Source organism: Botryllus schlosseri, chromosome 6 (assembly GCF_051294905.1).
Source record: "Botryllus schlosseri isolate E-star chromosome 6, Bs_hap1, whole genome shotgun sequence".
In the NCBI taxonomy this organism is placed as follows: domain Eukaryota; kingdom Metazoa; phylum Chordata; class Ascidiacea; order Stolidobranchia; family Styelidae; genus Botryllus; species Botryllus schlosseri.
The window spans coordinates 25,805,133-25,830,276 of record NC_137241.1 but is presented as its reverse complement, the minus strand read 5'-3'; the positions used below and the strand labels follow the sequence as shown (position 1 = coordinate 25,830,276).

General features: G+C 39.5%; 2 protein-coding genes across 3 annotated transcripts in view; both read right to left on the bottom strand.

The window, feature by feature from the left end:
- LOC145441835 (eukaryotic translation initiation factor 4 gamma 3-like) overlaps positions 1 to 8,179 on the bottom strand; it is a 31,764-nt gene extending 23,585 nt beyond the window's left edge. The window contains exon 1 of the mRNA XM_080319780.1: positions 7,948 to 8,179. The gene's annotated coding sequence lies outside the window, so the exon portion shown is untranslated. The remainder of the gene's footprint in view (positions 1 to 7,947) is intronic.
- LOC145441831 (uncharacterized) lies at positions 333 to 25,144 on the bottom strand. Of its 2 annotated transcripts, none has more exons than XM_080319775.1 (13): positions 24,162 to 25,144; positions 22,472 to 22,834; positions 20,789 to 21,022; positions 20,284 to 20,409; positions 17,835 to 17,939; positions 10,531 to 10,650; positions 6,399 to 7,322; positions 5,507 to 5,614; positions 5,379 to 5,451; positions 2,602 to 2,687; positions 1,898 to 2,050; positions 1,778 to 1,837; positions 333 to 787 (listed from the first exon to the last, which is right to left on the bottom strand). In XM_080319775.1, exons 1-13 carry the CDS (start codon positions 25,092 to 25,094, stop codon positions 725 to 727), a joined length of 3,348 nt encoding a protein of 1,115 aa, XP_080175901.1. In that variant the 5' UTR covers positions 25,095 to 25,144; the 3' UTR covers positions 333 to 724. The 2 variants fall into 2 exon arrangements, with proteins under 2 accessions (XP_080175901.1, XP_080175902.1); XM_080319776.1 differs by having other exon boundaries at positions 20,924 to 21,022.

Sequence of the window (25,144 nt, the reverse complement as noted above, 5' to 3'; positions counted from 1 at the left end):
CATTGTGGAAATTCAGTCGACATCATTGGTTCAATTCGATCTTGTCAATGCTTTCCACAGCGGTTGCAGTTAAGCATTGCATGTCCCAGAACATACTGAGGAATGAAAATTCTCACAAGTAATGTTATTACAGTTCTCGTGTGTTGCAAGAGACATCTTACCAAGATATTGCTCATGCACTGAGATTGAGGCATTGGATTGACAGCAATGCAGCATTTCCATGGAATAAGAGTTGAAATCAATAATTGTACTGCAGCTTTGTGAGCTAGTGCAACACTTCACACCCCCGACTCCCCATGTATCAACACCACCCCATAAAGACAAACATCATGCTAGCCTCTTCATACGTTTTAATACTCAAATACTGCATCCTGTTATGTTCTAATACTTGGTCATGTTCTATGAAACAGTCGACAGTCTGCCCAGCAACTTTGTCTAAAAATAAGAGCCAAATATCTGAAGTTGAAAATGTGCCAGTTATATAGTGATCATTTTATCAATATTCAGATACGAGATGCTAAATACGTCAAACATCACAAGTCCATTTAATTCAGTGTGAAAGTAGCAGTACAAATCTATTTTTAAACACTCAAATTCTGAATAGAGTCATTCGTCGCAGGTTCATGGATATAACAATTTTGCATGTGATTCTTGTTTGGTATAATAAGCAGTGTAGAAGTAGAATCAGTTAATCACTGGATCGAATCACATCCTTAGTCATGAGTTAGCCGATTGGAGGAGTTCCGGTGACGCTCGAACGTCCAGAGGGGGGTGTGGACGTTGAATCCTGCAGAACAAATCACAATGCTCAGTAGGGTTGTTCAGATTTGAGCATTTTTTTTTGGAAACTTGTTTTGTGTAGTTCCCAATCATAGTTTAGTACATAAAAACACCTCGTCAATGAATCGCCGTTTTTTTCATGAGAAACCTGAATAAAAATTTGCAACGAGTGCAATTATGAGAAATATTTCGTTTGTACATGGCCCGCATCAAAACGAGGTGTTATACAAACACAACAGGTACATATGGGGGGCGCACGTTGGCCCAGCTAGTTTGGAAGAGCCCACAAGCTGTTCCTGACACCCTACGCTGTCTTCGAGCTGACACATTCTATTTCTACTCAAGCAATTCATCGGAAATGGTATGCAGAGTTTGACTTATACGCAGGGTTGCCATACCACCCTTAATTTCAAGATTTGGCCTTACTTTGAAGTGAGGTATCGTATAAAACTACGTTGCCCTTATTTACAAAACAGGTCTATTACTGACATGCGTTTTTATTGTCATATTTGCATACAAACAAGGATTTCATCGAACTAGATGACAATGAGGCTGTGATTCCTGATGACATTTTTAGGCAGCTACCCAAACAGGATCCAATTGCGTCTGGGTGAGAGTAATCACTTTTTGTGTTCACTCATCAGTTACATAAACTTCTCGGCTCTCCTTAATTTTGTTATAATGTCGATGACAACCCCTGCTTATACGTCAATTTATCTCAAGTGGATATATAGTACAATTTCCTACAAAAATCACGAGAAACCAATTCAAGTAGACAGTTTCCCTAACAATTAATCAAACGAAACCCGACTGTAAATCTACAGCTTTCTACCTGTTGAAGTAAATGGTTGCTGACAGGCGCAGAAGGAATTTCAACTGCACCACCGAGATTTATATGAAACACCACAGTTTCCGCATTAAAAACACGACATTGCAATGGTACAAAGCGCAAGAGAAATCAACACAGAGATTAGAATATTATGAGAATATCAAGTACCTTGGCCGTCCAGGCAGCCGCAGCCACTTGCGCAGCAAACTTGGCAGCTACATCACCAGTCTGTTTGTAATCATAGCAAAGTTAGTCGAGTCAAGTATAAAACAAAAAGTTCCCACTTACTATCGGAGGCGTTCCAGTGACGCTCGAACGGCCAGAGGAGGGTGTGGACGTCGAATCCTGCCTGGTGTTGCTGTTCATAATGTCATTCGTGATGTCTTGACTTGTAGAGGGGTCAAGAATTTTGATCAGTCTTTTTTCTCTCTTTCCCGAACCCTTCGTAAAAAGTGAAAAGCATGAGGCATCACACAGAAAAGATGCATTTTTCCAGAATTGACCAATTTTACATCTCTTGATGGCTGCATCTTGAATTGCAGAACAAATCACAATGCTCAGTATCGGTACATTATATTCGCCCTTTACTTCATAAAGTGAGGATGGTAATGACATTTGGAACAAAACAAAAATGGAGTGCTCTCTGTGGCGTTTGTGAACTTACTCATCCCCATAACTTGAAAAATGTTTAAAATTAAAAATTAACGGAGGTGACAAATCAGTATCGTAAATTCAACACTTCAAATTGAACATTCCAAAATAGGCATGTAACAAATGAGAAATTGAATCACAAACCGACACCAGGTAACACCACAGGACAGAAGGGGGACAAAAACAACATCGCTGTATAAATAAACCTGAGCCATAGGCTGCTGCATAATTTCATTTGGTTTGGAAGAGACACTTGTGACATAGGATGCCGACTGGGCAGTGAACCTTGTGGTGTAAACTAACACCGAAAAACAGGACTGAGTAACGGCATTACCACATACCTGAGTTGTGAATCCGTACTGTGCATACATGGGGCCAGGCTGCTGCATTGTAGGGTGCGGATTTTGCATCATCGGGTACTGTTGGACTGTGTATTGAACAAGATAATTATTGTTCATCCGATACCAACGTATGTAAGTTAAAGCATAGCTATGGAACAACATCAAGCCATACGAATGAGTGGGATGTAGGTCTAGACCTAGGCCTACATCTGTGTCTTAATTGCAAATCCAGATATCTCCAATAAATGTTTTAGCACATATACTAGTTGTATGTGTTGAAGCTCTTACTTCAACCTACTTCATGCATTTGAATTTAGTTGTCTTATCGGCATGTACAGATATCATAGTGTTCCGCGTATGTGCATGGGTAGTAATTGTACGAATAATTCATCTCGAATTACCAAAGTGTTACAACAAATAAACTTCAACTTGTAGCAAACACATTCAACTTGTCAACATCATCCCGAATTAAAGGCCTAGAATGGAGAGTTAACTGTCACATATAAAGAAGTATTGTTTTCCAGAATGCATCCCTTTCATGCTGAGAGAAAGTAGCAGTTAACATCTATTTTTCCACACTTAAATCCTAAATAGAGTTCTCCACCACAGATTCATGGATATAACAATTTTGCATCCCATTCTAGTTTGGTACAACAAGCCCTGTAGAAGTACAATCACTGTCTCGAATGACATCTCTTGCCACCAATTTTCTGATTGACCATCATTGGCAATAATTTTAAGGGCACGAATAACATGGAAAAAAAACTCAAGATCACAATGCCCACATGCCAAGAAGAACATACCCCATATTACACGGTGGAGCACTCAAATAAGATTTTATAGGCAATAAAGAGGAAATCCTAGTGCAGTAGACTATTAGGGATGGTGTGAACGTCTGAAAGGTTCAGGTTCTGCGTGAACGCGAACGTAAACCTCATGACGTCACGTAACGTCATATTGCTAATTCCAACCCTACGTCTCAGTGAAGTGATATATATTGATGTACACGATACCCAGCGAAGAATCGGGCCACATAACCCCAAAATGCTGAAGTAAATACTTCTGGAGCAATCAAATGATATAATAATCCAATAAAATCAATACATTCCATCGCTTTGCCAACAATTATATATATAATATAATATAAGCTTACGCCCTAACAGTCTAGGCCAGACCGCACAATGTATTCAGCGTCTGAGAGTTGCTACGTTGATATTGAGCAGAGTGTAAAACGGGTTTTACCACATTAACAAATTATACTGCAGTATCCACCCCAATCACACGGATTTGGTTTTCATGATACAATAAACATACCAAATCGAGATGGAACCCGTACGCTTGCAAGATTTTCTTACATCAGACAACGATATCAATTTCATTGATTGCTTTCAGAATAAGCATCATTCGCTGACTACCAACAAGTAGCGTACTTGGCTCGTGATGTTGTCTGATTGTGAGTCAAGCTCACAGCAGAGAGTCACTAAAAAACGGAGAGCTGAATATTTCGAGCAAACTTTTGTAACAAAGCAGGTAAAATTTTCGAGATTGTCAAGGTGCATACTCGTTTAGTGTTGATTTTTTATGCTGCCGGACCATGCATAGAGTGGCCCCCAGTTAAAATACAATAAATTTCAACCAAAGACGTTATAATGACGTGGAAATTTTAATATATGAAAAAGGTTCACAGTGCAGAACCTACCAAGGTTCGTTTGTGAACGTGAACCTCTTAATTTCAGAGGTTCACACACAGAACGCGTACGTGAACCTCACGTTCACACCATCCCTAATAACTACAAGCTGATGATGCTAAGTAATGTGCAGCTGAGCCAGGTTAATTGATCACAGCCTGTCGCCATATGACAACAAAGACAATTTAGATAAGATCAACATAACCTCTTGGAAACTACCATGCATCCTGAACTAATGGGCAGTCAGTAAATGTTCTAGGCATCACAATTTCCTACATCTTCTCCCCTACATTTAACATTTTACCTCATGAACAAGTAGTTTATATGAGAGTGAACGATGGTGGGCGCTCTAGACCAATTCTAGGTATACTGCACAACATTCTTATCATCAGAAAACAATTCACCCACCGGTACAAAAAATATCAGCTTAGTCTCAATTCTTGTAGTAACAAATCGTAGCCACCAATCAAAAACCAACACGACCAATGAGTGTGGAGCAGTTTTCAGCAAAAAAAGACAGTATGGTCAATATGGGCTCTCTATTCATTAACTTTCTAAAGGCCTTTTACTCATATGTTACCCTTGATATTAGGAATGACCAATGGACATAATATGGAATCTGGAAGTATACGTGGGGCAAGACCGTAGCACCAATGTCAGTTAGTGGTTATTGCTCGAATTGTTCAAATTCCTCATCGTCAGACAGTCTAATTGATCTGTAGATACATGAAAATACTAAAATATGGCCTCCCAGTAGAAGAAATTTTTCGAGTACCAGTCTATATTGTTCCTGTTTCGTTACTACAAGTATAATTTTCAATTAGTCAACATAACTACATTCCCTGGTAAATAATAATTTTACAGCAGCAACTAACTGTTACTAAAAACATTCATAGCATCTATGAACTTGGGTGCCAATTCATTGATGAGAATGAGAACGTTACAACACTTACAAAGTGTTTTACTGCTAAAAATCCAAGTGCATGCGCAGCAATATAGATATTTACTTCTATTACCGCTACTGATTTCATGTAACAAGGGACAGATTTCGGGCCTATACTCAAGATTGAAGTCAGGTGATATACTCACGAGTCTGTGGAGACTGATAATGATAATATTGTTGGCTGGGTGTGGGCGGAAGTACATTTTGATATCCATGTGACTGGAAAATAGTAGAATTTCATAATAAGTTTGACATATTTCTAAGATAGACCCACCATCATCTGCGGGGTGTAGTACAGTTGACTGTTGCGAATCGGCATATTTCCAGGACTTCTTGGCCGTTGCCCACCGTTCTTATAGAACTGCTGCTGTGGCTGTGGTTGCTGAAAAGTCATAGAAGTTTCAAAACCATATTGTTGACTGGGGGAGGCACATTTGGATATCCACGTGACTGAAAAGGAGTTGAATTTGAAAATAAGTTAGATTTATTTATAAGATAGCCCCACCGTCATCGACGGGGGTAGTGCAGTTGACTGCCGCTAATCGGCATATTTCCAGGACCTCTTGGCCATTAGCCACCGTTCTTACAGAACTGCTGCTGCGGCTGAAAGGCATAAAAGTTCAAGATCAGGCACGGTACTTTTCATTGTAATGTAATGTAAGTAACCACACTCTTGGGATTTCGTCTATTGGTACCGGTACTTGAAAATGCGACCAGAAACTGCTAAGAGTGAGGAAAATTAGGATACTATAAATGCAAAGTATTCCATATCGCCTAACAGAGTTATAAAAAGTGGGTATAACAAGACTTTAACTGGAAACTGAGCAGTCAACACAATGACTTGGACTCGACTCGGACTCGACCCTCTGCTTGATGACTTGGACTCGGACTTGACTCGGTGAGGTGAAAATGACTCGACTTGACTTGAGTCAAAACTATAAAAGTGAGATTGACTTGTGACTTGGAGCCATGTGACTTGGTTATAACCCTGTATGGAAAAGATACCAAAATTGTCCATTTGTCAAATCTGACCAGCATAGTCATTGTTGTCAATGATCATTGATCAATTTGAATTATCGATTGAAACAGACCCCAACATCAACATTCAGTTTGTTAAAATAGGCTGCAAACGCCATAATCGCTACACTGATACACACTTCACCCACCAGAGTGTCCAATTCTTCCTGCGACCGTTTCGAATTAGTATCGCGTTTGAGCGGTTTCCAAGCGTTTGCCGTGGTCTTTAGCTCCACATCACCTGTGCATCTGTCATCATCAAAAAGATTTATAGATTCATCATTGTCAATTTCTTCTTTCGTTTTGACCAAACTTTTGAGAGCTTTCACAAGATATCCATTCAACAACTTATACAATCCAAAGTCGTTCCTGATAATCAAGTTCGATTCCAAAAGTTGTTCCAAAAATGCTGGCGATATTTTGTCCAACTTGATTGCATCGAGAGATTCCTGTAGATGTTTCTCATTTTTTCGATTTTTCTCCACCCAGTTGAGCAATAACATTAGTAATTCTTCTTCACATAATTCAGATTTTTTCAACTTCACAAAATTGAGGATATCAATTTTGGCAATATTTCCAAATTCAGGTTGGTTTGAGATTTCCATGATATTGGCATGAAAGAATACTCTGCATCGCGATAAGACAGCATCTAGTCCATACATATCGGCGATATTTCTTGATGAAAAGTAATTCTTTACTGTAATTGACTCTTCCAAGATATCAGATATGATCTGTTTCACATCTTCCAACTGCAACATGATTGCGACATGAAGAAGATCATTCATCTTTTGGTCAGTAATTTCTAATTTACCAGAATATATAAAATCTATGCAATTTTTCACACACTTAAAATTCACATCTCTGAAAACCACTTTTCCTTCGCGACTCTCTTTTGTGTCGTGCTTTAACATAGCTCTGAAATAATCCGAACCAGCCGACAATACATTTTTGTGGGCGTAGTAGACATCATTTCCGACTTGAATCAAGAAGTCACAATGATCCTTTTCTTCTTTCATCCGATTCAACTCTGCCATCATCTTCACTGAATGTTTCTCCACATTTGAACGCACAATCTGCACCATGATTAACAATAAACTACAATATAAACTTATGGAGCAGAGCTGTTATTGAAGTATACATGATGACTTAACGTAGGTAATACATGTTGAACCAAAATATTCATCAATGCCACGTGTATGAATTGAAGCATTAATCATCATACATTAAAACTCTCTTGGACATTGGAGAAATATTATCCACCAATTTTTATTACATCATCTTTGAACTATACTATCACAATTTCCGCTGTAACTTAGGAACCGTATCCATCCCTACTATCAATAATCGTCAGGTTATATTCTAATCTGAACAAGACACACACAATGTACCATGCCATGTAATGAACAGATAGGATGCCGAACGACGCGCAGTTAGAGTATTTTTTAGACCGACCAATGATATATATACAATGATTGAAAACTCCAATGAGCTCGCGTTTTAGCGTGTCGCTAGTGTAGCTTCACCTGGGTTATATTGACGATGTAAACAAAAGGTACGTCGGCAATATTTCTTTAGGAACTGGCGTTAAAGTAGTGACAAGTTTCTATCATGACCTCCGTTGAAGGTGAAATGTGTGCTTACTGCGCAGGTTTTGGCCACTACCAGTAGCATGGCTTACTCGTCAGGGTAAATCGTCACCTGCTTGAAGATACAGTATGCAATTGACTAATAAACGTCTGCAAAGTCTGGTCTTGACCTACTTTTTCAAACTGTTTGAGTACAATTTACCATAACGTGAGGGTTCAATAAAGGCATAGACAATACAACTGCAATACCAATATATACAAAGGGACATTACACTTATACGGTTAGCAAGAGCAGAGCTTTCAGAATTAACAGACAGCCACCGGTGAGGTAGACTACTCCCGAGGTGCACAACAGGTTAGGGCAGTGGTTCCCAACCTTTTTCATCTCGTGCCTCCCTTGGCCAAAATTTGAGCCAAAATTCCCCCCTTAGGAGAAATCTGCCCGATGATTAAAAAAGGTCATTTTTTACCGCGCAAGCACCTGTTGACCGAAGAATAAGACGGGCGGTGCAGAGTGTTTGTTTCTAGCAGTGCTGTAACAACACTTTGTAGACCTCCAAAACAATGGTCTTGGTCCCAATCAAAGAAATTCTGGAAGGCTTGACTTAACAGAGCCCATATTTCCATTTGTGTTTTCGGCTTATCATGCACTAATCGCTGATATAACCGCTGTGAAAAATCAGTATACATAAATTTACTGGTCTCGCGATTTTTTTCTCACGTTTGCGTATGCATTTGGCTAATAATATTGGTACTTTCATATATAGCAGGATTGAACACACTCTAGTCGAACTAGAGTCAGCATTTTCTGATGTCTCGACTTGACTAGAGTCATATTCTCAAAATAGGGAAACGACTCGACTCGACTAGAGACAATCTGTGTATTGACTCGACTTGGAGTCATTGTACATGACTCGAACCAAGTCATATGACTCGGGACTATAAGACGGCCAAGACCGACATTTCATTGTAATTTCGAAGAACAGTAAAGTTGCCTTCCCATTGGAATTTCGTCTATTGGTCCTGGTACTTGAAAATGCGACAATAGACTGCTCAAAGTGAAGAAAATTACTATATTATAAATCAAAATCTTTCAACATTACCAAACAGAGTTATAAAAAGTGAATCTCACAAGACTTCAACTGGAAATTGAGCAGTCAACACAATGACTTAGACTCGGACTCGAGTCATAATACCATGGATCTGACTCGACCCTATGCTCGGTGACTTGGACCGTCGGACTTGACTCAATAGTGAATTGAAAATGACTCGACTTGATTCGAGTCAAAACTATTAACGTGAGATTGACTTGTGACTCGGAGCCTCGTGACTTGGTTACAGCCCTGATATATACCCTGATATATAACATACACGTGATCAGATTTCCTGCTTGAGCTCATTGAAATTTAGGACACTCATTCTGTTTCGGCAACATTGTACCAAGTTTAACATGCATTTTTTGTTGTTGCTGATCACTAAAATTAAAGGCTGGCAAGCGATCTCTTTGTCTTGAATCTATGGCGTTGGAATATTTTGTCACTTTATGAAAATGTTGACTTGAAAATATAAGATAAATACTTTCGTTAGAGGCCTTGTTGTGATGGATTCGACAGGACATTTGCTCGCTTAGAATATATTTGATTGAGAGGCCGTCTCTGGCCTACAAAATTGTCTTGCGAACTGCAGCACATCTGAACTAGTTTAAATAAAACAAGGTACTTGTATGTGAGAAAGAGATTTCAAATAGCATTTGAACATACTTTCAGCAAAAAAAAAACAGCTATAAGGAGCATACGTTCTGATATAACTGGTTGACTACATGACAGTTCGGAATGAACAATTTTGGAAATCCGCTACAATTCTAAAGTGGAATTCCTCCCTAAATATTGCAAAATTCCCCCCAAGTGGGGAATTCCTCCCCGGTTGGGAAACACTGGGTTAGGGGATAGTTCTGCCCCAGATCTTGAAACCTGGGTGTGATCAATATTGCTCTATCAATCATTGTGGTGGCAGACTAATTCTCGAGGATCGTCTCGCGGAATTTTCCAGTGCAGGTTTACTTGAACTGGTGGCCTTTTGATTGTTCCTGACAGCGTGTCTGGTGTTTTGGCATTGATGCTGACAAATGCGAGGATTGGAATAGAAGTGGAGAGAGATATTGTCTGGATGGACACTATCCCACATTTTGGTAAGCGTAATCAACAGAAAAATGTAAATATTAGTGTGAATTCCAAGTCCGCAGGGATGGTTGCATTACAATTTGAAGACAAACTAGAACAGCTGCTTAGTAATATAGGTAATTTCATAAGTGAAATTTTAAACATAGGCCAGATACCAACAGATCGAGTCGAGAAGGCCCATTAGCATCACATCATAACCTGGTTGGATATCTATTACAAATATTTAAAATTGGCAAGTTCATTATTAAATGTCCTACAATCTTGAGTATACATACTGATGTTTTACATACAGCAGTTATAGAAGTCGTGCTCAACCACAAACCCCAGTAATATATTTTGGTAGATTGATATGTTTATCAAGTAAGACTAAAATTCATATATGATTGCCCATAATTGGATAAATAATTTATACTTTTGTCGACTAGCGATAACCTTTTGCAATACGTAACTTCAAAACGTATGTTACTTCACTTGTCTTGCACCTTTCTGACAATAGAGCCTAAAGCTACACTCACCATTCCCATCATTGGTGGGGTACTAGAGACCCCTGGCCCTTTGTACATCTCATGCATGGCAGGTCGGTAGAACTGCTGCTGATGAAGAGGCGATGAGGATGGCGGGGCAGTGTGCCTTGGCTGAAACAATATATATTAAAAATATCATTACTCTTATAACTCTTCGCGGAATGTATGTTTCATAAATCGGGATTCATCCAATACCACAAACGTACAAAGAAACAGATAGAAGATTCCAGGTACGCAAGGCTATTCAAATTTGTTATCAATATCACACCAATTATCACCAAGTACAAAAATTTCATTCTAGCTTCTACTCACCGAGAACGCCGGGTTAGCTGAGAAAATAAAATTGACAAGGTTAACTACATTATTCCATCAGTAAATATTATCACAGTATGCTACATGTAAATTCAGCAAACTTTGCTGGCGTTTTATAGCTAATCAACATATCATTGCTGAGGTTCTTAGGTCAACACCATTTCACTCCAATGATGTTTGTGAGTGGATTTCATAAAATTCAAAAAGCGGTGCGGTATTTCTGAGCAACATTATCATGCGATGCTGGTGTGATCAGACTAGATGACCTTCACGGTCTTATCGATCATACCTATCTAATACCGGATACTGTACATGCATATTTTCTGTACCACCACCACTGCCGTGTGTTATGTATTTTGGTTGAATGAAAATAAATACTTTTTCTCTCTCTCTCTCTCTCTCTCTCTCTACCAATAGTTTCCGAACATTAAAAAATATGTCCTTTAATGTATTGAAGCTTCCATTCAATATAATTATGCTAACCAAGTACGGCACAACGTTACAGCAAATTATACCATATTTCTATACTATAAATTCAAAACCTAAATGATAAATTTCAATCAACTGTAGAGCTGAGTGCAGACGGTTCAGTGAACTGTAGGGTTAAGGCTGTCATAGTTTTCGGGTAGGTGCTTACTAAACCGCTTAGAGCAAAAATGCACCAACATAATAACACGACAGAGGCTAGGTTTGCAATGAATATACAAGTGCATGTGATATTCAGAAGCCAGAGTGGGATTGGTGGCAACATCACGCAGAAATACATGTTTAATCACTCAATTATTCTATGCAGAAAAAATCTCATCACGCAGGATTTATTTCAAAAAATGAATCGAGATTCCATAGCGGTTGAGAAGTGAGAACTAATGGTGATGGTCACAGTCGAAGATGCCAATTTTTCATTTGTTTATTTGCTGTTCAATCCAATCAACTGATTAAATTTAATGTAAGCAATCAATACTCACGGCTGAACTGGTGTTGCTGAGGGTTTCCGAATCTTTGTGGGATGCTAAATATCACAATGAATTAGGGAAATTGACGGTCATATTGCAAAAATACCGCCACCGAATAACACTAGATATTCCAAGGAGTAATTAAGTCCGTCTTATTAAACAGAGATGCAGTTGAAAATAAGATAAACCTAATACCACGCATCGTTTCAAAGGATACGGTTGGGATTGTGACTGCGGAAATTGTCCTCTTAACACTCTTGGCTGTGTAGTCATAGCTTGAAAATATGACTGGGCAGTGTGCCTTGGCTGAAACAAGATACATTAAAAACATTATTCACAACTCTACGCAGAATGTATGTTTGATGAATCGGAATTCATTCAATTCCACACAGCATACAAAGATACAGATACAAGATTCAGGTAGGCAAAGCTATTTAAATTTGCTATCAATATTGCGCTAATTGGCTATCTACTATATTATTGTGAGATGATACGGTGCGTCTCCACCTGGGCTTCAAAGTGTTTCAACTAAGGCTGATATGACGACTAAGCAGTGCCGAGCAGTTCCTTCAAGTGCTGGTGAGAATTTAAAGAATATTTAAACTCTGTAATCCCAACAATATTTTCCAGGCAAAACTCTGGAGTTATTGCTAAACTTTACAATACAAATGCAAGAGCAGTGTTCTCCATTGCTAGCCCGGAAATGATCATGACCTGCATTGGCGTATCAATCATGAAGTTCATTGTTGAACACAATGACTTATCATTGATTGACAATGTTGGGATGACTCGAGTCATGACTTGACCCGAGTCAGACTCCAGTCACCTTTTTCCTGTGACTTGACTTGACTCGAGTCACTTTGCTAAAATGACTTGACTTGACTCGGCAAATCAGAAATATGGATTGACTCGTAACACGGAGCAAAATTCACGAGTCAATTTCAAGTCATCAATTAATCAGTGTCGATAGAAATCACTATATTTTGCATAAGTTCGGATTGTTCGCGAAACGCTGGTTCAACCCATGAGAGCGACCAATCTTTCAATGACTGTGCGTTTCACTGAGCCTCCATTGTTCTCTCGCAAATATAGTGACCGCAAACGAAGTGATCGAAGCTTTACAGCATACTTTGTCGTAAACTAGTATCGTAAAGTCATTTAATAGCAAAAGGTCTATTTCTCTTCTCATTTCTTAACTTAACCAACCTCTTGTTTTATGGAAATTGACTTCGAATATAGTTTATATAGTTAACCACCGTTGGCGCAGGCTCGAATTGTATCAGATCAATTTATAAATGGGTAATGTATTGCATCTTATCAATTCGTTTCTCTATTCTCTATTTTGGCTGGGAACTATAAACTGAGGCAATGCAATACCAATAAAATGAAAATTACTTACGTAGTTTACCAGGTCTACGTATATGTGAGCGATACAACGCCTTCTTGCGTGTATATCATGTATATTTAACTCTATATTCGTTCATCGGTTCAAAATCAATGACTACTCGATCATGCCTCATACTTCGAATAGGCAATTTGACTTGAATTGTGACTTGACTCGTGACTTGGCTTGACTCGACTTGACGCGAGTCACCTCCGAAAATCGAGTGACTTGACTTGACTCGAGACACCTTCAAAATCGATTGACTTGACTTGAATCGAGTCAAAATGTGCAATGACTCGTGACTCGAAGGTAGTGCCCTGATCCCAACAATGTTGATTCATGACCATGTATCCATTGTTGCGGGTGAAACGTTTACGCGAACTGGATTCGAGCGTTCAATGGCAAATTTCTAATCTTGTAGTGCAACTTACCCTGAAATTTACAAGTCTGGTCTAAACCATACGGAAAGATGCCCCAGGAAAACAATCCGCCTATTGTTAATCCAACATGAAATGCATCAATATATAATCAGGCTGAACATCTCATGCGAGACGTATGTACAGTGTACACACAAAGTCCCCCCCCCCCCCTGGAATATGCTATTCAATTGTTTTGATAAAAACTTAACTACTGAAATTTATAATTGCGCCTTAATGCGATTGCTTGCAAGCATGAATTTGCCGTTCGATGTTTGAAATTAATTAATGCACTCATATCAATTGTTTCTCGGTCACTTCTATGAATATTATGCTGCTTTCGTGGACGGCCCATATGCGTCACAACCATTTGAAGTTCATGAACCTCTGCTCCAAACATCGACCAGTAGACAATCACAGTATCAAATATACACACCAACCTGTTTCTGAATTGGGTTCGACTCCACTTGTGTGCCTTGGAGTCGACTTTTATCAAAATACACCAACCAAAACTCTGTCAACAGAAGGAGTTCGTGTACCACCTAGGAATAGTACATTGAACGCTCTTTCGTTTGAGGTTTCATACTGGTGACGTCATATTTTGTGATACGATTGCTGATATACAATGTTCTTTCTTATTCTCTTCTAGTTGCTGACGATTACCCCTGACGAGTGTCAGCCGAAAATATTCGGGTTCATTTCAATATGAATATACTATTCAATTGAATACTGAAGTTCTGTACCTCCAAGAAGCTCTTCGAAAGGTTCTGTTGTATAACCTAGTTCATGTGGAGTTGTCAAATTCTTTCTTTGCCATTTCACGGACATTCTGGCGAGACCGCCAAAAATTTCATTTTTCCCTTGTCCACAGCAAAAAAATTACGCAATGCAGGAATAATTTTCCCCAAAAAAGCCTAACAGCATAGCGATAACCCCCTCCCCCTAAAACAAGTCAAATACCTCACCCCAACCCCCTAGGTCTGCAAACTTGACCCAATGTGTTGCGGAAAAATCATTCTTGGTGACTTTAACAAAATCAAAAGCCTAAATAAGGTGACCGGCGAAAATGTAATTTTTGGCGGTCTCGCCTGGGCGTCAGTGAAATGGGAAACTATCTCAAATTTAAACAACAGAATTACTAAAGCGATCTATTTAGATATTGTTCGGACACGGTCGCGCTTTGGCAGGGGGAGTTGAACTTATTGCTTGCAAGCCATTGTGTCATAGATAACACAACGAGATGCAGCAAACCCATCATATAGCTCTTTGTTACGCAAACCAAAGAGAATAGAACCACACTAGAACTAGTTTATAGCATTTTTTAAATCAATCCTTTACATTTGAGAATTGGTTTGAAAAATAGGGAAAAGTTGCAAAAAGTTGCACTATAAAATCCCTCCAAACAGCTTAAAACATCATTCTACAATCTACATGGGTTCTGAATATCTAGGAAGATGTCGGAAGATGTAAAAATAAGTTGCAAAAGCTGCAAAAACTTGCCCTAAAGATGACTTAGCGTCGGTAATACATGTTGAATCACAATACTTATCAATGCTAAGAGTAAGAGTATGAATTGAAGCATTAATCATCATACACTGAATCTCACTTGGACATTGCAGATATATTAATCTATTCTTCTACAGGCTACTTCACGTCATTAAACCACCAATTCTTGTTACATCATGCTTGAACTACTAACACAATTTCTGCTGTAACTTGGGAACCGTATCCATCCATACTATCAATAATTGTCAGGTTATATTTTTATCTGAACAAGACACACACAATATACCTACAACGTGATGTAATGAACAAATAGGATGCCGAACGACGTGCAGTTACAGTCTTTTTTAGACTGACTAATGATGTATATACAATTATTGGAGACTCTAATGAGCTCTGCGTTTCAACGCGTCGCTAGTGTAGCTTCAACAGGGTTATATTGACCATGTAAACAAAAGGTTCGTCAGCAATATTTCTTTAGGAACTAGCGCTAATGTAGTGAATCATTTTCATCTTGACCTCTGTTGAAGGTGAAATGTGTGCATGTGCATACTGTGCAGTGTGCACTGTGTGTCGGTTTTGGCCACTAACGGTTGCATGGCTTAATATTTTGACATACCCAATGTACCAGTATGCCTATGTGATGTACATTGTGATCGGATGTGGTCTCGCAGTAGCAAACAACGGTGGATATTTCATAGTACGAGGTAGTGTTGGGATTAGGTCACTATCTTTGTGTCATTGCAAATTTTTATCTAAGTCAAGATGTCAACTGAAATTTTTAAAGTCAATTCAAGCATGGTCTAAAACTGACTTGAGTCAAGTCTTCTCAAGTGGTGAAAGTAGGCTAAACCCACTTGAGCAGGTTGTGAGGGTATATCTTATAAGTGCATGTGTGCGCAAAAGTATAGCATTATCACCAAGCTTCTTGCTGCAAGACTGACTATTAGACAGGCCCCTTAACAAGCCGAACCTCAAGTGTATTCATTCGGCAGACCACACACCTGTCTGCTATGAAAACAATCCAGGAACCCATCGCTGGGCTCAAACAAGCATGTCATAGCTCCACATCTTTAGCAGATATTTTTCTGAGAACTAACTGCAGTCTGATTGCAATTTCTCAATCAACTTGAACAGCTGCTTAGTAATATAAGTGGTTCTCCCTTTCATAAATGAGATTTTAAACATAGGCCAGATACCTCAAACAAATTAGGTCAAGAAGGTCCATTAGCATCACATCATAAACTGGTTCGATATCTATTAATAATTATTTGACATTGGTGAGTTCATTATTAAATGTCATACAATTTTGAGTACCAGTGTGCACACTGATGTTTCACACACAGCAGTTATAAAAGTCGTGATCAACCACGAACACCAGTATCTATATTTTGGTTGATTGATATGTCATCCAAGTAAGACTAACATTCATATCCGATTACCCATAATTGGATTATAAGCTATTCTTGCACCTTTCTGACAATGGAATTAGGGATGCCACGAGCCTGAAGCAACCCTCACCATTCCCATCATTAGTGGGGTACTATATACCCCTTGTCCTTTGTACTCATGCGTGGCAGGTTGGTAGAAGTGCTGCTGATGAAGAGGCAATGAGTGTGGCGGGGCAGTCTGCCTTGGCTGAAACAAGATATATTAAAAACATCATTACTTATACCTCTTCGCAGAATGTATGTTTGATGAATCAGAATTCATCCAATACCACACAGCATACAAAGATACAGATACAAAATTCAGGTAGGCAAGGCTATTCAAATTTGCTAACAATATTGCGCTAATTGGCTATTGAATGAACTTGATTATTGTGAGATGATACGGTGCGTCTCCATCTGGGCTTCAAAGTGTTTGGAATCAGGCTTATATGACGTCTAAGCAGTGTCAAGCAGTTCCTTCAAGTGCTGATGAGAATTTAAGGAATATTTCAGCTCGGTAATCTCTACAATATTTTTCAGGCCAAACTCTGCAGTTATTGCTAGACTTTACAATACAAATGGAAGAGCCGTATTCCCCATTGCTAGTCGGCAAATGATTGTGACCTGCTCTGGCGTAATTAATTATAAAGTTCATTGTTGAACACATTAATTTATCATTGATTGATGACTATGCATTCATTGTTGCGGGTGAAACGTTTATGTGCGAAGAGTTCAATGGCAAATTTCTAACCCTGTGCACCTTGCCCTAAATTTCACAAGTCTGGCCTAAACCATCCAGAAAGAAACAACAGGAAAACAATCCGCGCATTGTTAATACGAGATAAAATGCATCAATATATAATCCGGATGAACCTCTCATGCGAAACGCATGCAATATTTAAAGAGCTGTGATAAAGGTTTAAAGAGCCGCATGAGGCTCGCGAGCCACAGTTTGCCCACCCCTGGAATATACTATTCAAATACTTTGATGTGAACGAGATGGGTTGAAAAAGTTTCAACATGGGTCAGATGCATTCACATTGCGGTTCAAATGTCATCACAACATAATTACTGAAATTGGTAATTGCGCCTTAATGCAAGTGCTTGCAAGTATGAATTTGCCGTTGGATGTTTGAAATTGATTAATGCACTCCTATCATGTGTTTCTCGGTCAATTCTATCAACATCATGCTGCTTCCGAAAACGTCTAATATGCGGCACAAGCGTTTAAAGTTTATGAACCGCTGCTCGAAACATCGACCAGTAGACATGCACAATTTAAAATTAACACACCAACCTGTTTCTGAATTGGATTCGGTTTGGACGCCAGCTTCCGCTGCAGCATCTCCTGTTCGTTTTTAGCGTCCTGACGAATCTGACTGATGGTTTTGAGGGCTTGCATCTGTTTGCGATTGCGCATGTTATTTGCTGTTCTCTATTTGATGACGTTTTAGAGGAATCAGTTTCCAATTCAACTGTCCTATATTTTTATTTCGCTCTTCTAATCATTCTAATTGTCTGATTTTTAACCTGGCTTGCGAATCTCGCTTGTGACGCATCTTCGCGTTTCAACCAATGCCTCGATCAATTTGGAGTTCTTGGTTGTGTTAGGTTGAATACAAGACTGACACGCAAGGTTTGCTGAGTACAAGAGCAGATTCAGCTGAGCAGATAGGATTCGACGGCTGGAAAATCGGCACTTATTGACATCGGAGTGTCGCGTCGAAACAATTTGCAGTTAGGTTGTCCGGAATCAATTCGCAATAGCGAGTCTGGAACAGGGTTATAACCAAGTCACAAGGTTTCGAGTCACAAGTCAATCTCACTTTTATAGTTTTGACTCGAGTCAGCTCGAGTCATTTCAAATTCACCACCGAGTCAAGTCCGAGTCCAAGTCACGGAGTAGAGTGTCGAGTCCGAGTCATAGTCTTTTGACTCGAGTCCGAGTCCAAATCAATGTGTTGATTGTTCAGTTCCGAGTTAATGTCATGTCAAACCCCCTTTTTACAACTCTGCTTGGTGATATCGAATGCTTCGCATTCACAATGTATGACTTTTCCTCATTTTTAACAGATTCTGGTAGCATTTTCAAGTACCAGTACTGATAGAGGAAATATTAATAGTGTGATAACTGTTATTCTTCGAAATTACAATGAAATGCCTGTCTTGGTGGACCCAGTCTCGAGTCATATGACTTGGTCCGAGTCAGGCGCAATGACTCGAGTACAAGCCGAGTCAATACACAAATTGACTCCTCAAGTCGAGTCATTACAACCCTGGTCTGGAAGAAGTACACATTAAAGCTAATTCAAGCTGATGACTTTCCTCGGTTCAGGCGCAGACTACAGTCAGGACTCTGCTGCCCATCATGGATTGATCGCCTCTGCTTCGCATCAAATCTGCTACAGCTCACATTGTTACATTCAGTCGAATGATGTCGGTTGCTTACGGAACAGACGATTGCCAAATTCCACGTTTACCGTTGCGAGTATCGACACTAGTTTCATTAGGTTTATTCAGTTTTCGTCTATCGACGTTTGACGAGCAATCGCTTCGATTGACTGCCGTATTCAAGATCTTCGCAAAGATTGCTACAATGAGTTCAACTTCTCAAATGGCAACGAAGTTTTAGCGATAGTGAAACGATTCTTAGCACTTTGGTCAAACGTTCGCGTCGGAGCCACATTCTATTCTCCGTCTCAACAATGTTCTCAACATTTGTAGATCTGCTGGACGCCTCTCTACCATTTTAAGGTGGTTTATTCTCGTCGCTTGTAGAGTTGGTGGACGCCTCCGTACGATTGCAGGTGGTTTATTCGTATCACTAGTATAGAGTTTGCTGAACGCCTCTCTACCATTTTTTAAAGTGATTGGTTCTCATCACTAGTAGAGTTGCTGAACGCCTTTCTACCATTCAGAAGTGATTTATTGAACGTTAGTTGGATCGGAGGCACAATGGCTTCTAACACGATGAACATTTTGTTTAGCCCAGCTGGTATTGAAATTCAACTGTGACATTAGTCGGGATGAAATCATCTGTTCGCCTTCAGACCAAATTTAATTGATCTCGGACCAGGTCGCTCATCTTGATGGCATTAATAGGCTGATCCTTCGAACTCCTCTGTTTTGAAATTGACTGGACGTGATATGCAGACTTAATTAACATTCCTTCAATTTTCAATTAAACCCCATGGTTCTCAGAAGATGTTATACGGCCACGCTGGAACGTTTGATTCCGAATATATGTGGTCAAATGTTAGATTGCTGTATGCTTCCCGAGTATTGACAGCTCACAACTTTAACTTGTACATTTACTACGTCGGTGCAATACTGTTGAATGGGTTCAGTCATATGGGTGAGTGTTTGCGATTGCGCATGTTATTTGATGACATTTTCGAGGAATCCGTTTCTAATTCAACTGTCCTTTATTTCTATTTCGCTTTCTAATCATTCTAATTGTCAGATTTTAATCCTGGCTTGCAAATCTCGCGTATGCATCTTCGTGTTTCAACCAATGCCTCGATCAATTTGGAGTTCTTGGTTGTGTTAGATTGAGTACAAGACTGATACACAAGATTTGCTGAGTCCAAGAGCAGATTCAGCTGAGCAGACAGGATTCGTCGCCTGGAAAATCGGCACTCATGGACATAGGAGTGTCGCCTCGAAACAGCGTCTGAATGGCGTGCTGCATCCAGTTGTGCTATCACAGGAAAAGGAATGAATATTAGAAAGAGTGGCAGACAGACGCAGGTCACAAAGCAGCGTACCGCTCTCAAATCATAGACGTCTTGCAGCATGAGTCGGACACGAACCGAGGTACGTTTTTCGTCAATAATTTTCCGGATATGGCTGAAGTACTGGTCCAACCGTGGCTGAACAGCGACAACACAATATATCATCAAGAGTGGCAATTATAGGGACACTGCGTACTAAACACGATGTAGTCTCAAAAGTGCAAAAAAGATTTTGACAGCAGCCTGCGATATCTAAGTGACGTGTCATCTCTTAACCCGTTATGAAATTTGTGGCACGGATATCTGCACTGTCTCCCATTCTCGACATGAGTAAGCAGATAGTTATCAGTCGATGATAGTATCCGGAAATTTTTCAAAGGGTTAAGAAGCGTGATCTCGAATTGTGAAGATGGTGGCTTTCAAAATAAAAATGGCTGCAGTCAAAAACGTTTTTCTCACCCTCAACTTTTATTCAAGACTGCATCGTATTGAGATGTTACTATCGTCGATCGGTCACCTTAGCTTTCGGATGGTCGAGATCCTTGCCTGTCGTAGTCAGGAGATGACACAGCGACTCCAGATGGTCGTCGTCGTGGGCATTGAACAGGGTCATGATGATGTTGTGTATAATGGGCTCGGTCAACATACGAACCTTAAAAAGTTCTCCGATAAAACGGATGTTTGCGAGTGTCCGTCGGCGGTCCTCTAATTCGGCCGTGTCATATTCTTCTTTTAGTTGGGGCGCCAGTTCCTGATTAAATAAAGTGGGGTGATAAGCACAAGAAAGAAAATGGTTGGACAAATCAATACCAGAGCAAAGTGATTTGATTATAAATCGAGAATATGGCTTCAAATCGAGCATTCGAGTATCACCCATTACAACATTGCAAGAGTGTGGACGATGTGGAAAGTTAAAACACATACCTTTTACATGACCACATAGAAAATAACGCTAGTTCCACATTACATCAGTGATGATCTCGAATATTTTTGACCATACCGGTACACGGTACCCATTTCATTTCACTTTATAAAAAGATATGGCGCTTTGTATTGCAGTGCTTAAAAATACACGGGTCGCCGCTACCCTATCTATTCCAAAACATAATATTTTTGTTCTTCAATAATGGGTTTCAATGTCTTAGACATGATTAATTTTGAATAGGAAGGTATTATAAACTCGCATGAACAAGAGCTATTCACTCACATAACATGTTCAAACGGTGGGTAATTTTAACGTGTGCTTCATAATTGCCATTTCTATGACTCAGAACGCCACATTCTCGGTGACGGAGTGCTCCACACTCAGGAGAAACCTTATTCATTCTTGTCCAACATTGTGTATATTTTGTGAGTCCGAGACAAAAGGGGCATCTCGGATTGCATGCGTATGATGTATTAATCTGCATGAATGAGTGTGATCTCCAGGACAGAATGGACATCCCAGAGACCTCAATTAGGGGCATCCGAGACTTATGGGGCATCTCGGAAATGGTTATAGGCCTACTGATACAATGCGATACGGCTACGCTGAGAACACACGGGCTCAGGCAAGGAGTTTCGCTATGCTTATCACATTACGAAGTGACCGAGATCAATCATCATTGCCAGATCTGCAAATAAACGACAGCGGTCTAGCACGATTAGTAGGTTCATGTCGAAAAGCAGACGTGTCATTGAGAGCGAGTAAAGACTGTTATATTTTTCAAGAAATGGCTCTGATATAGCTCTGCATCTTAATGTCAAAGCTTTGAAACCACAATTGGTCGTGTCCCGTTTGCGGGAATGGCATTTTCAGCAAAGCATTATCACAAAGTGTCACAATGAAATGGTCGAGTTTGAAATAATTTTCATTGTGATATCGAACTGGCCATATTCTTTGTGGCCACATAAAAGGTACATATATTTGAGCTTTTCAGATCTTTCATACTGATACGACATCATAATGAGTGATATGAATATTCAATTCTGTGTTCTTTTTTGTTATGAGTTTCATAATGCAACAACCCTCCGTTCATGCTGTTGAATTAATGAATTGAATTATATTTTGCTTTGTATTTATATATTCTTGGTGAAACCGAATAAATTTTCTATCTCTCTCATATTCTGATACTCGATTTGGAATTCAATTACTCAGATGCTCATGCTCAATGATAACATCCAATCACCAAGATAACAAGAATCAAAAATCTACACAAACCTGGTCGGTGCTGGCCTCCATTTTCTTTTTCAACTCGAGAAGATGTCCGCGGTCGGAATCATCTCGTTCGAATTCCTTCTGGCACTTGGTCAGGATGAGCTTCCGAAACTCGACCTGGCCCGTCGGGTTCCGCTCGTCGGAGCTCTCCTCCGGGGTAACGTGCATCTGCGCCATCTGCCGGCACATGTTTGCATAGACTTCTGAGAAGTTGGGCTTGTCGATGGCCTTTTCGAAAATCAGGTCGACCGTGCCTCTGAGCTTTTTCTCCGTGTCGATTTTCAAAGCCAGCACTTTGCGCATGAGGTCTTGGAACGTCGAAGGCGTGACTTTGTTTAGGATCACCATCATGTCACGCATTAAACCCTGGACAGAGAACCATATCGTGAACGACATGAAATATCAACAGCTACAACAATTCAAAGCAAAAAATTGTCCATACAAAGCCAAAATTACAAATTTTGAGTAAATATAATCAATTTCAGTAGGAATACACCCGATCTGTACAGCTTGAACTATTGACACTATTATTGGGACTCGAATAAAATTTGTAAAGCCCACATCTTGTGCAACCCCCTCCTTCGAAACCAGCGTCAGACTTGGATAACTGGTTAATACTTCCTAATTCAGAATTCATCTCAATTTCCAAGTTTTGACGAGTTCAGTAATTCTAATAAGATTCAATTTTTTAAAATGTGCAGCTACAATTCCAATTTTAAACTTATTTGGAAACAGGGTTGTACTGACTCGAGACATTTTCTCAAAATACGAAAATGACTCGACTCGAGTCATTGCGCATGACTCGAAACAAGTCATCATCATCATCATTGGTTTATTAGCAATTTTATCAGTTCAATACACCACAAAAAATGCGATACAATGAATAGACAGGAAGATGTCGAAGCGACTTGGATTTGTCAATGGAATCGGACTCCCACCTTGGCCTAGGCGTAGTAAAGAGGAGGCATGCACACTGAATGAAAGTAAAGAATACAGTATAGAAAAAGAAAGCGACAAGAAATAGGGCGGCATGTCATGAGAAGCGAGATCGATAGGTCAGTCGTGGTCCGGTAATCTTGAGGATGGACTGTATTTATTTATTAGTAATTGCTTGTATTTCGACTTGAATGTGGACGTATTAATCAAGACTCAGACGGCCAAGACCGACATTTCATTGTAATATCGAAGAGAAGTAAAGTAGCCACACTCTTGGGCTTTCGTCTATTGATACTGGTAATGCGACCAGAAACTCCTAAAAGTGAGGAAAATTAGCATATTATAACTGCGAAGTTTCGATATCACCAAACAGAGGTATAAAAAGTCGGAGTAACAAGACTTCAACTGAAAACTTAGTAGTCAACTTAATGACTTGGACTCGACCCTCTACTTGATGACTTGGACTTGACTCGAGTCAAAACTACAAAAGTGAGATTGACTTGGAACTCGAAGCCATGTGACTTGGTTACAACCTTGTTTGGAAAAGATACAAAAATTAACCAGCATGGTCATTGCTGTCAATGATCAGTTTGAATTTTCGATCGGAACGGACCCGAACATCAAGTCCAATGAAGAAATCCGAAAGTTTCATGAACATTACGTAAAAACGCTTTCCATGCTATTCGGCAGCAACATTCAGTTTGCTGTAATACGCAACAAACACCATAATCGCTAAACTGGTACACAGTTCACTCACCAGCGTGTCCAATTCTTCCTGAGACAGTTTCGAATTAGTATTGCGTTTGATCGGCTTCCAAGCGTTCGCCATAGTCTTCAACTCCACATCACCTGTGCATCTACCATCATCAGAAAGAATTATCAATCCATCATCGCCAATTTCTTCTTTCATTTTGACCAGTCTTTTGTAAGCTTCCATAAGATATCCATTCAACAACTTATACAATCTCAAGTCGTTGTTGATAATTGAGTTCGATTCCAAAAGACGTTCCAAAAATGCTGGCGAGATTTTGTCAAAATTGATTGCTGCGAGAGATTCCTGTAAATGTTGCTCATTTTTTTGATTTTTCGCAACCCAGTTGAGCAATAACGTTAGTAATTCTTCTTCACATAATTCAGATTTTTCCGACTTCACAAAAGTGAGGATGTCAATTTTAGCGATATTTCCAAATTCAGGTTGGGTTGAGATTTCCATGATATTGGCATGAAAGAATACTCTGCATCGCGATAAGACAGCATCTAGTCCGTACATATCGGCGATATTTCTTGTGGAAAAGTAATTCTCTATCGTAATTGATTCCTCCAATATATCTGATACGGTCTGTTTCAGATCTTCCAACTGCATCATGATTGCAACATGAAGAAGGTCATTCATCTTTCCATCAGTAATGTCTAATTTACCAGAATATATGAAATCGACGCAAATTTTCACACACTCAAAATCCACATCTCTGAAAACCACTTTTCCTTCGCGACTCTCTTTTGTGTCATGCTTTAACATAGCTTTGAAATAATCCGAACCAGCCGACAATACATTTTTGTGGGCGTAATAGACATCATTTCCGGCTTGAATTACGAAGTCACAATGATCCTTTTCTTGTTTCATTCGATTCAACTCTGCCATCATCTTCACTGAATGTTTCTCCACATTTGAACGCACAATCTGCACCATGATTAATAATAAACTACGATATAAACTTATGGAGTAGAGCTGTCATTGAG

Bases quoted from the DNA above. Each gene is read 5' to 3' on its own strand.
- LOC145441831 (XM_080319775.1), bottom strand. From the start codon at position 25,094: ATGGTGCAGATTGTGCGTTCAAATGTGGAGAAACATTCAGTGAAGATG. The intron at 20,410-20,788 runs GTGACCGATCGA...GTCGCTGTTCAG, and splicing joins TCGACCATCCGAAAGCTAAG to CCACGGTTGGACCAGTACTT. The intron at 5,615-6,398 runs GTGGGTGAAGTG...ATGACTTTTCAG, and splicing joins AGGAAGAATTGGACACTCTG to CAACCACAGCCACAGCAGCA.